General features: G+C 40.6%; 1 protein-coding gene across 1 annotated transcript in view; it reads right to left on the bottom strand.

The window, feature by feature from the left end:
* Positions 1-13,149, bottom strand: part of GRIK3 (glutamate ionotropic receptor kainate type subunit 3) — a 900,786-nt gene that overhangs the window by 482,949 nt on the left and 404,688 nt on the right. The window contains exon 5 of the mRNA XM_069756890.1: positions 12,285-12,338. Coding sequence (XP_069612991.1) covers positions 12,285-12,338 — 54 coding nt within the window. The remainder of the gene's footprint in view (positions 1-12,284; positions 12,339-13,149) is intronic.

Genomic DNA, 13,149 nt, shown 5'->3' on the forward strand with positions numbered 1-13,149 from the left:
ATCTTTGTACACTTTAGGATTACGATTTTATAAACTGTTGCAAATTATGAGCCTATTCATTGGCTTATAATTACTCAGCCCTAGTGAACTGCAAATTTATATATGTTGTGAGGCAATAACCGGTGTCACATGTGAGGGTCACTGTGTGTTCCCCCCCAGGATGCGCACATAGGCATATTGAGGCCATGGGAGTGCATTGCAGTCACAGACGTAGCTGTGATTGCAATGCAGAATAACAGTGAGTATTGGTCTTGGACAAGCTATTTGTCCAGGGTATATTTAAGAAAACCTGCTGGGCTTTTATTTTTTAAATGGACTACAGGATGGTAGTCGGGCAGTCCATTTGCTCCCTGGCCTGGGTTTTCCATGTGGCCCATGGCCACAAATTCCAGTTAAAAACCCTGCAGTTAATGGTTTGAGTGTGTTATGGTCAGAGTCAGTGTCAGTAGGGTTTTTATAGGAGTGCTGAACAGGAGAATCTGCAGTGCTCAACCTATGTGAGGCAACACAGGAGAGCAGAGCCAAAAAACAGCCAAGAGAACTGAAAGGCCTGGCACCGCAGCATACATGGCGTTGCAGTCGCCCACGGCAATCGGTCTCAGAGGTGGACTGGCATGTTTATTGGCTGCAATCTGTAGGGTATGTTTCCCGGCTGCGATCCGGAGGATATCATGTGCTCTGTACTTTATGTGAGTTGAACAATAAAGAGACCTTTGTTTGGAACTTTGCTGGGTTACTGCCTCATCACTGCACAGTGTAGATGCCACTGCACTACAATGTGTATATTAAATTACCGTATACTTAGGTAAGGTATTTTTCTCTAACTATACTAAAGGAAAGACCGGAACAAAAAAATAGATTAATGGCAGATTAGCAAGTCAGAATTCACATTCATCTAAGAGAAACATATATCATATATTGCTTTCTTAGGTCCTATATGATTTAACTATCTTTCTCGCAGCCATTTATAGTCATACAACTCTTATGCAGTCCTAAGCATTCCTTAGGCTAGGTTCACATTAGCGTTTCTGTTCACAGCATATCATCTGCATGCGCAAACGCATCCAAAAATGCATGCAAATGCATGTTTACGCAGCATTTTTATCTGCATCATCTTACGCATGATGCAAAAAAAGCTGTGTGCATGCGTTTGCATTGTTTATCCGCAGCCGTTTGCTATTTTCAATGCTTTCCCAGTAGAATTTCCTCGACACAAGACACCCAATGGGTGTGTCTCATGTGATTTCTAAGTATCTAAAGACACACTGCACTGATGAAAATGTCGTCTTTTGCAGCTGCTCATTCTGAAGTACGTATGCGTATCGAACGCATGTCCTTGAGTACCAATGCATGTCCATAGACAGTAATGCGTTGTTTTGATGCACTCATCCACAATCATCTGCATGCGCATGATTGCGCAATATTCAAAGTCTAAAAAATACATGTTTCATTCACCGGACACCGCCGCACACCGTGAAACGATGGATGCGTACGCATGCAAATGCATATCCCAGCGCACACCATGTTAAAGATATGTACGCATGACGTATGCGGATCAATACGGATCATACGCTGCGCACAGATGCGTTAATGTGAAGCCAGCCTAAGTGTCTCCATGGTAACAGACTACAAAGAAATGCTGTGTAGTGTGGTCCTGCAGTCATACTCGTTTGTATACATCTCCTACATTTCACTAAGATACAATTGGAAGAAGCATGCATCACATGCACTGTAGGAATGGACTAATAGGACCAGTCTGGTCTCCCTGAAGTCTGTTATCATGGAAACACATAATAATGCATGTGAGCTGTATAAGTTAGTTACTCAAGACGTTGTGTAGCTGTTTTTTTCTTTTCAAATACTGTATGTAAAAATAAGTTTGTTTGTAAGAATGGGGATCCATTTTAAGTCAAATATGCAGGGAACTTGTAATATCAATGTGATCATGAAATATGGAAAATATTGACCAACTGTGAAGAATTTTAGGGAAATGTCTTTATCTGCATGTACAAAAGAATGGAAGACGATGCTAGTAATATGACTTGATAAGGGTGTAGTAAAAAATTAGAACAAATCCTTCCAATACACAACATGAAAATGAAAAGCTTTAAAAAAATTTCTGCTCATGGTATTAATCTAAATATGTGACTCCAATCTACAGCTATAGTATGATCATAAAAATGTAGTCTAGTTCAAACAGATACCATCCAAAGCCCTCTTGTAAATACTCATCACTGTTACACTAGTCACTTCTCACGGAAAAACAGTGAGGCGGGGTAGTCAAATGTTCCTGGTCAGATACTATGATTGTACACTAAAGGGGAAAGTCAGAGGCGTAGTCAGGTCACGGTCAGTCCGAGGTTAGAATACCAGGAAGATAGCGGATCAGAGTAATGGAGCAAAAAACAGAGCACAGGAATACAAGGCAAGCATGCACCACCAAGCAAATGCTACATGTGGTAGAGATTTGGGACTTGGCTAGGTAGTTGGGAAATCACTTAGGACAGGGAACACCTGAAGGAAGCACAGCACCATCCAGTTTCAGATTGGATGACTAGGCTGTCAAATCAAAGTATCCAAAGCTTAACATTTATTTCCTCAGTAACTTAAATTAACAAATTTAAGGCCTCATTCACATGTTCGTGTTTAAACACTGGTGTCATCAGTGTTATGGATCAGTATGTGATCATTGCATGGTCTGTGTGTCCATGCTTATTATCAGTGTGTCATCAGTGTATGGTCTATGTTTTTGTTTTTGCTATCAGTGTGTCATCAGTGTATGGTCTATGTGTTCGCTTTTGCTATCAGTGTGTTATCAGTGTATGGTTCATGTGTTCACTTTTGCTATTGGATCGCCCCCAGACACAGGGCCACAGGTAACTCGGTACCGGTCCTTTCTGTCTCAGTTCTGGGGTTGTCACGGTGGCTGGACCCGGTCGTGACCCTGCTAAGGGGCGTCCAATAAAGGGTGATGGTGCGGCGTAGTGTGAGGAATAACGACGACACAGGGTTCAGTTTCTTTATCTTTTACTGAAGGTTTCAGGATCCTCAATCCAGGGCACTGTCAACAGGGCTATCTGAGACCGGCCGGTCCGAAGGCACATCCAGAGTTCCCTTTGCAGGTGGAAATCAGTGTCTACCCACTAGCGCCTGTGTGTTGTAGTGCTTCCCTGCTGAGCATTCGGGATAGCCCTCACAACTTCTGTTCTCGTTCTTTCTAGATCTTTCTCTTCTCCGTCCCCCAGATATGTTATGGCTAGGACGCACCTTTATGACAGGTAGGCCTGGAGTTATTCTGGAACCCTAGTGTCGCCCCTCTCCCACGATTGCCTCCTATGTCCTTCTTAGGTGTTGTATGGTAGACAGCCAACCTGTAATTAACTGTCCTGCCGCTGTTTGGAGTAATGCGTGGAGACTGTTACTTCTTCGGTGCTCCGGCCACCGACTATGCGCCTCAGTAAGATGTTGCCGTTCTCGGGGCACGACTCCTACTGGATCTCCTTTGTGCTGATCTCATTTCTCACTGTTCCACAATATCCTTCCTTTCTTGTCTGTTTCTTAGGATACCGCCGCAAGGTAGTGCAGGCGCAGTTCCGTAACAATCTGTCCTTTCGCTAGGTACCTGCCAGATTTCCCAGTTCTGACAGGTCCTCCCTGGAGCTCTCTCTGGCTTCGTTCTGCCTAACTTCCTGTCCGACCCCTAGTTTTACCAATGTGAGAAGTGGCCCAATAAATAAGCCTTTTTCTCCCCATAGTGGCCGGAGTGTGAAGTGTAATGTGTGCTGGTGATACCTGGTCAGTAGAATCCCTTCAGTGCCATCAGACGTACCATCACTTCCCTTAGTGGCAGAGCGATGTTACTGCAATGACCAGATCTCTGTGTCATCAGTGTATGGTCTATGTGTTTGTTTTTGCTATCAGTGTGTCATCAGTGTATGGTCTATGTGCTCGCTTTTGCTATCAGTGTGTCATCAGTGTAAGGTCTATGTGTTCGCTTTTGCTATCAGTGTGTCATCAGTGTACGGTCTATGTGTTTGTTTTTGCTATCAGTGTGTCATCAGTGTACGGTCTATGTGTTTGTTTTTGCTATCAGTGTGTCATCAGTGTATGGTCTATGTGTTCGCTTTTGCTATCAGTGTGTCATCAGTGTACGGTCTATGTGTTTGCTCTTTCTATCAGTGTGTCATCAGTGTATGGTCTATGTGTTCGCTTTTGCTATCAGTGTGTCATCATTGTATGGTCTATGTGTTTGTTTTTGCTATCAGTGTGTCATCAGTGTATGGTCTATGTGTTCACTTTTGCTATCAGTGTGTCATCAGTGTACGGTCTATGTGTTTGCTCTTTCTATCAGTGTGTCATCATTGTATGGTCTATGTGTTCGCTTTTGCTATCAGTGTGTCATCATTGTATGGTCTATGTGTTTGTTTTTGCTATCAGTGTGTCATCAGTGTATGGTCTATGTGTTCACTTTTGCTATCAGTGTGTCATCAGTGTACGGTCTATGTGTTTGCTCTTTCTATCAGTGTCATCATTGTATGGTCTATGTGTTCGCTTTTGCTATCAGTGTGTCATCAGTGTACGGTCTATGTGTTTGCTCTTTCTATCAGTGTGTCATCATTGTATGGTCTATGTGTTCGCTTTTGCTATCAGTGTGTCATCAGTGTACGGTCTATGTGTTTGCTCTTTCTATCAGTGTGTCATCAGTGTATGGTCTATGTGTTCGCTTTTGCTATCAGTGTGTCATCATTGTATGGTCTATGTGTTTGTTTTTGCTATCAGTATGTCATCAGTGTATGGTCTATGTGTTCGCTTTTGCTATCAGTGTGTCATCAGTGTACGGTCTATGTGTTCGCTTTTGCTATCAGTGTGTCATCAGTGTATGGTTCATGTGTTCACTTTTGCTATTAGTGTGTCATCATCAGTGTTTTTCAACGATAAATACATAAATGACAAAGCTTCTCCTATGCAATGTTAAGTACAGAATGCACACAGATGACATCCGTGTGCGTAACATGTATTTCGCAGACCCATAGTGACCTTATTTTCTCCTATTTAGGGCTTGCTCACATTGGTGAGTAGAATCCGATGCGAGAGAATCGTATACTATATGCAAATGACCATTGGCTCAAATCTCTGCTGTGAACGTGAGCCGAGTGTCATTTCTTTGTGTTCTGATTCTCTTGCCTGTGAGTATCGGATCACAGGTGCGAAAAAGATAGAGAACTTAAAGGGGTATTCTCATATCCAAGATCCTATCCCAATATATAGTAGGTGTAATAATAATAATATTATCAGCAAATGCCTCCAATTAGAAATGTAGTACAGTTTTTCTGATTCGCTATGTTTCTTTCCTTACGTGCCGACATTGCAGGACCTTAGCTATCTATAGCTATGACCACTAGCAACTAACTAACTAGTTGTCACTATATCAGTGGTTTTAACCATGGATACCTAATGTCCTGCAATGCCTGCACATGAGGAAAGAGACATAGAAAATCAGAAAAACTGTGCTACATTTCTGATTTAATGCATTTGCTAATATTATTATTATTACACCTACTAGACATTGGAATAGGATCTTGGAGGTGGGAATACACCTTTAATTTCTCCAACTTCACCATTTTGTGAGTCGGTGTATATCAGACTGCACTTGGATGACATCCGAATGCAGTCCGATGTTTTGCACATTTTTGGGCAGTGGCAGTCACTCAGCTATTAGCATACACAAATTGTGTTATTGTTCCCAATTATCAGAGTACAAAGGTAAGGGCACATTAACGTTTAGAAATTAAAGGCTGCTTCTATTTGGGGCCCTTATGGCAAATCACTAAGATATGCCATCAATGTAAATTGGAGCGAGCCGCAGATACATGGACTCCTCTCTAGTTCTGACAGCTTTCTATGGGACCTTGCTTTTGAGAAAGAAGTGTCTTACACAGGACACATTTGATGGTCTTGATGTCAAGAATAATCATACCTGTCAAAAACTGAACTCCTCGTGTTCTCTCCCTCTACTAACCTACCTTTGCCTGACATTGCCATCTCCGTGTGCGGTTCCACCATTACTCCAAAGCAACATGCCCGCTGCCTTGGGGTCATCCTTGATTCTGACCTTTCATTCACCCCCTACATCCGATCACTGGCTCGCTCTTCTTACCTGCATCTCAAAAACATTTCTAGAATTCGCCCTTTTCTTACTTTCGACTCTGCAAAAGCTCTGACTGTTTCACTTATTCATTCTCGTCTGGACTATTGTAACTCTCTATTAATCGGCCTCCCTCTTGCAAAACTCTCCCCGCTCCAATCTGTCCTGAATGCTGCAGCCAGGATCATATTCCTCACCAACCGTTACACCGATGCCTCTACCCTGTGCCAGTCATTACACTGGCTACCCATCCACTCCAGAATCCAGTACAAAACGACTACCCTCATCCACAAAGCACTCCATGGCTCAGCACCACCCTACATCTCCTCCCTGGTATCAGTCTACCACCCTACCCGTGCCCTCCGCTCCGCTAATGACCTCAGGTTAGCATCCTCAATAATCAGAACCTCCCACTCCCGTCTCCAAGACTTTACACGTGCTGCGCCGATTCTTTGGAATTCACTACCTAGGTTAATACGATTAATCCCCAATCCCCACAGTTTTAAGCGTGCCCTAAAAACTCATTTGTTCAGACTGGCCTACCGCCTCAATGCATTAACCTAACGATCCCTGTGTGGCCTATTTATAATAAAAAAAAAAAAAAAAAAGGTTCCTCGCATCATGTTCTCATACACTTTATGCAGTATTAGCCCTCTGTGTCTGTACTGCTACATACTTAGGCAGTTAACTGGTTCATGCAGCTTTACATGAACACCTGAGCCTTACACTATAGCTGGTCCGAATAACTAAAGCAATTGTTGCCATCCACCTCTCGTGTCTCCCCTTTTCCCCATAGTTTGTAAGCTTGCGAGCAGGGCCCTCACTCCTCCTGGTATCTGTTTTGAACTGTATTTCTGTTATGCTGTAATGTCTATTGTCTGTACAAGTCCCCTCTATAATTTGTAAAGCGCTGCGGAATATGTTGGCGCTATATAAATAAAATTATTATTATTATTATTATTATTATTATCATAGTGCAAAAATAAAATTAACAAGAAGAGTAAAACCTTATCATATGAGGCTAAGCACATGGCACACACATCATTAGTGCTTTTCGAGAGTGTTTTTCACATATCTTTTGACAGCGTGCCAATAGTTTTTGCGTCTTATTACAGATATTGCATTTATCCGTAGGATTTGGAAACCTTTAGTGGTTTTTTTGCAGAAGCAAGTGTTAATCTAGGGACGAAGCTTTGACTCCGGAGCATTTAGATGCTTACAGTATGAAGTAATAGGCCAATTCATTAGGATCCCCAGGGCCTCGTACTACTGAATCGTAGGCGCACGCGGAACAAGCTAAGAACACAGCCTGAAGGAACTGTGCATTATAACATCACCTCTGCAATATATCTGTCACTACTCACCACTGGCGTTAATAGAGATTTCTTATCTGCTCATTTATTACAGCTCCCTTCCTTCTCTACCTCTGGGCCTACCTACACATTTAATGCACAAGTCATAATTAATAGAAGGTTAGTGGAATAGATAATAATTAATAATGAAAATAAATGTGTTGGCTGTCGACTCTTAAAATACCTAGAGAATATTTGTTTTCTTGCCAACTGAAGTTCAGAAAAACAGATGTCAAAGGCCTATTGTGGACTGCGATGTTCTTAACATTCATATTTGCGTCTTGTGGAGCCAGAAATTAAAAAGGAAATGAAAAATCAACTACTAAGGGATGAAGTACAAGAGGCTTAGAGGCTTAGTTCTCGCATCAAGCACATTTTTTTGTGCATAATTGTGAAAATGTGTAAAAAAAAAGGAATAAGATATATTGGACAAGGGTCATTCTATATTTAATCAGCTACAAACATATGCATCTGCTGGTGATCAAATTATTGATAATTCACTGTTTTGCTGTGAATACGTTTTTTTCTGCAAATTTTGAAATCATCGATTAGATTGATAAAAATGAGAAGAATGACCGTTTAGCCATTATGCTAAATAAACTTCCTGTTACCCTTGTGCTCTATTAAGTGGTGTCATGATAAGTGTGGTCATCACGACCCAATCCCTACAATCACCGGGTTGGTCCATGCATTTCCCAGCTTTTATGGTGAATCTAAAATTGCTAGTAGTTTCCCCAATGACCTTTATCTGCCCTATTGATTCCTACTTTTGGAAAACCCCTTTGTCCCGGGGTGTTTTTTTTAAAGAAAATAAACAGTTCTTTACACACCCTCCTTGGGTCCATCATTGAGTCTCCACTACTGCGCCTGGTGTATTTTATTGTCTGCAGCACTCAACTCTCAGGGCCTCGTGCCATCAACTAGGGCAAAGACACTGAGCTGAGTTATTGAGCGCTGACGACAATATCAGAAACCGGGAGCAGCAGAGGTTCAGCGCTGTACCTGGGAATGGTGAGTAAAACCAGTTTCTTTTTAAAACCGTAAAACACCTTTAAAGGAGTATTCCACCACTTTGATATGGTAACATATCCATTGGATAGGTCATCAATACTAATTAGGTGGGTGGCCAACACATGACACCCCCTATGATCAGCTGTTTGAAGCAAGCTGTAAGTAAGAACTCATCTGCAGTATCCGCAAGCTGCCGCTTGGTGCACACTCTGTCATGATTCACCGATATTGCCGGTGAGAACGGGTGGTCACATGACCACAAGCATGTGATCTGCAAACCTGTACACTTCCAGCCACATTCTTTCTAGACATGCCTGGCTTCTTTCAATACAAGTGAATTGTGAGAAGCCGAGCATGTCTGGTCAGCTTTATGGTCGACTTGCTGAAATAAGACACTACTGTAGACTGTAAACAAGAAGATCCAAGCAACACAAGGACTGTACATTAGGTCAATGGAAACCTGTACTGCCATCTGATGAGTCAAAATGTAAGATTTTTGGTACCAACTGCTATATCTCTGTGAGACGCAGTAACGGTGAGTGGATGGTTTTTATATGTGAAGCATGGCGGGGGAGGTGTGATAATGTGCGGGTGCTTTGTTGATGACACTATTAGCGATTTATTCCAAAGTCAAGAAATACTTATCCAGCATGGCTACCACAGCATTCTGCAACATCGTCATCCCACCTGGTTTTCATGATTTGTGCATGCAAGGGCTATGTACATATTCCAATAAGAAATACGAGAGCCAATGCATGCACAGGTGTGCCCAAACTTTTGACCGGTATTGTAATAAAATAAATTTTATGAGAAAATCATTTTTATTTTTATTTTTTTGCAACAGGGTAAGGAGATTTTTTTTTATTTCTTTATTTTACATTTTTTGTAGATTTTTTTATGTGTATATTTTGTACATAATTTTTCTACAAAAAAGATCATCCAAAATATTTGGTGAACATTTTTATTTATTGTATTTATCATAGTTGCTCCTGTTAAAGGGGAAATCTTTCCGCTGGAGCGACACTAATCACTGGTAGAGCTGATCTGGGTCTTCTAGGGATCAAGCAGCTCTGCTATGCTAGCTGAGACCCAGCAATCACGTGATCACAAGGTCTTACGGAGGTAGAGCCGATGCTCTTGCACACTACATAGTGGTTATTGAGTACTGTATAAATGGCAGCACAGAAGACAGAAGTAAGGTCTGGAAGCCGGCACCCAACTTGCGCCTACTAGATCACAGGGGTAAGAGCTTTAACTCCGTGCCATAAGTTTACAGTCATAAGGTATTAAAGCCCAGGACCAAGTGCTTTAAATTTACTATACTTTGTAATTATAGCGTTTAAAAAAAAGGAATTAATGAAAGACATAATCAACCTGTAATCATAAATGTTCGAGGCAGATACTGCTTGTGAAATGATTAAGTGTGTGCACATTATTTATAATACTGACAGTCACTGATGTCCCCACAGGAGATGGATTTCCAGATATTATAGAACATTGGGTCCATATGGCACTCGGTCATTAGTCATTACGCGCATTTATTAAGCCACTCAATTCTATGGTTTATATTTTGTTTTCTGGATATAGTTTTTATTTTTTTTGTCTTATGTATATTGTGTGCTGAAAATAGTATATTTCATGATTATTAACATTATACAATGATGTCCAATGTGGGGTGAAAAGATTATTTACCCTTTAGGAAGTCTTCTAATTATGAAATACTTGAACTTTTAGCAAGGTGTAGGATCGTAGAAAGGAAATAAAGTATAAGAAATTAAACACGCAATACTTTTGTTGTCTTATTACTGAATTATTGAAATGTTTTATTTGTTTTTAAAAAAAATCCTCTCAGATTCTACTGCCAGAAAGGGTGACTAGCTGGCTGGGAATACCAAGGCTGAAGCAGTAATTGGTAGAAATACATAGGAGATCTTGCACTCACCACTTTCATTCATGTCATGTATTAAATGCAGTACAATCTGTGGACAGCACGGAACAGAGAAGGAGAAGCTGAGCGGGATGATATATAGGTTTGTAGGAAAAGACTCAGTATAAGGGCTCATACTCACTTGCGAGAAACTCGGATGAGTCTCGCACGTCCATACCCGGTGCTGCTGCCGGCACTCGAATCGGAGCGTGCGGCCACATAGGAATATATGCAGCCGCACGCTCTGCTCCTTAGTGTCTGGTGCAGTACCGGGTATTGACGTGCGAGACTCATCCGAGTTTCGCGCAAGTGAGTATGAGCCCTAAGGGATCGCTCACATGAGCGCATAACAAGGTTCAGTGCTATCTGATATTTTATCCGATAGCACTCGGACCAATGTTATACAAAGGAGCAGTGCAGAGCTGTGATTTTTTTTTCTCATGCCGATTCGCCATAAGAAAAGTCACACCATGCTGCGAGTGGTTCTGTAATTCGGATTGCATGCACTCATACAAGTCTATAGGTGCATGTGAAACATCACACTGTACTTGGATGTCATCAGATGGTATTTTCTCGCACCCAAGAGAATCGGGCTCATTATGCTAATCACACTCTAATCAAATTCTGATCAGAATTTGATCACAGTGTGATACGATTTTATCAGATGTGGAGAAGATGGAAAAAAAAAATCTCCATCTTCTCCATTCTGTCAGTCCATGAAAATCACCCTGCACTTGGTTATCATCTAAGTGAGGTCCAATTTTTTTCCTCTGGCTCATTGACTTGCATGGCTGAGTATGATCCGTATATGAAAAGGCAAATGATGCATGCTGCAATTTTATCCTCGGACAGACTCTGAAGAAAAAATCGGACATGTGCACAGCCCCAAAGAATAATATTGGTCAGAGTGCTGCTTGATGTTTTGTCGGATATCAGTCAAACTGAAAAAATGATCTTCTGCACGAGCCCTAAATATAAATGGATCTTTAGGCCACGTGCAAACATTGAGTATTTGAGTATTTTACCTCATTATCTGTAAACCAAAACCAGGAGTGGAACAATTCATAGGAAATGTCTAATAGAAAACACGTCACCACTTTGGCATTTTTCACCCACTCCTGGCTTTGGTTTACAAATCCTGAGGTAAAAAAACTCACCAAATACTTAATGTGTGTACGTGGCCTTATTAGTGAAAAACAATATTTGCAGGAGTGCAACTTTAAAGAATATTCATATGAAATGTAATGAGCCTTTAAGCTATTTACAGTAGCTCTTAGAAAGGTGCTTTGGCTGGACACAATTGTATCCATCGCTGAAAGCAGGACTGGTCACACACAAGTTTCCTGCCTACAAATGCTAACTAATATTTGGACAATTTTCATAAATTCAAAAATAAGGGGCCTTAGTATTATTGAATTAAGTGCCTCTTACTTCAACACGGCCCTTCACTTAGAGGTTCACATCACTAAATGAATTTCCTGCATTTTCTTATTAATTCTTGCACTATGCCAGCCTAAAGTAACATTTCAGGCATAGGTAATGGTTAAACTTTGATGAATTTGGCAGTAGGGCAATGTCATTTTTTGGATTTTTTTTTAAGATTCTGTCTCTCACAGTTGAAGTGTACCTACGATAAGAATTACAGACCTCTCCATTCATTGTAGGTGGGAAAGCGTGCGAAATCGGCAGTGTATCAAATACTTATTTACCCCACTGTATCTAGTGTCTTTGATATTTTCCAATGGCACCAATAAACATCCCATCAATGACAAGCATAACTTCCTATCCATGGCAGACACGATGGACAATAAACATGAATAAGAATGACAAAACAATTTATTAATCTTACCAATGTGGTAAAGATGTAATGATAGTATTCTGTCATCATCCCCATTGCCATTGCCTGCAAAACAAGCAGAAATGTATAACATGATAAACTAATTAGAAGCATAGTTTTAGACATTGATTGCAGACATAGATTCAAAAATGATTCCTCAGAGACATCCATCTTATGTATGACAGATGGAAGCATGGGTTGTATGAAACTGCTTGAGAAGCTGTGGTCACTGCAGACAAGCCATGTGCCGGCTGAGCTGTACAGCTGACATCTATCTGTCTGTAACTGCTAGCCTGGATGAAAATGTGTATGGCTGCATCATTGTGAAAATTATTCACTAGACTAGAATGGTTAATAAAAAATATATTTTGCAATTTAGTGTGTATGCTACATGAATTCACTTCCATCTTCCAACAGGTTCAAGAATAGTGCCTAGCATACAGAAGGCATATATTGTTAACTTACACCTAGACTGAGGTGCAATTTTTATTTGAAAAACTTTTTAAAATTACACCAATAACCAATCTGCAAATCAGCAATCACTTAAAAAAACAACCATATCATTAAGACATAATAATGACATACAGTCTTTATTTACAATAGCAGTCCAGAATGTATGCGTTAACTTTCTTATCATTTATAATATGTGATACAACTATATAATATAAATAAAAAGTGATAAAACTAAGCATATTCATAAGTTTTTCTTCATTAATTTGTGTTTTTGTTTTGCTTTAAAATCTGGGATCACACATTGGCCTTTTTGACATTATGTGTTACGTTACATAGAGGTGGTCAAATCTTTTGATATTCATATTTGCCAGGTTTTGTAGAATTTTTCCCCAAAAAAATCAATTTGTGATGAATAAGTTTGCAG

This window comes from Ranitomeya imitator, chromosome 3, assembly GCF_032444005.1.
Source record: "Ranitomeya imitator isolate aRanImi1 chromosome 3, aRanImi1.pri, whole genome shotgun sequence".
In the NCBI taxonomy this organism is placed as follows: domain Eukaryota; kingdom Metazoa; phylum Chordata; class Amphibia; order Anura; family Dendrobatidae; genus Ranitomeya; species Ranitomeya imitator.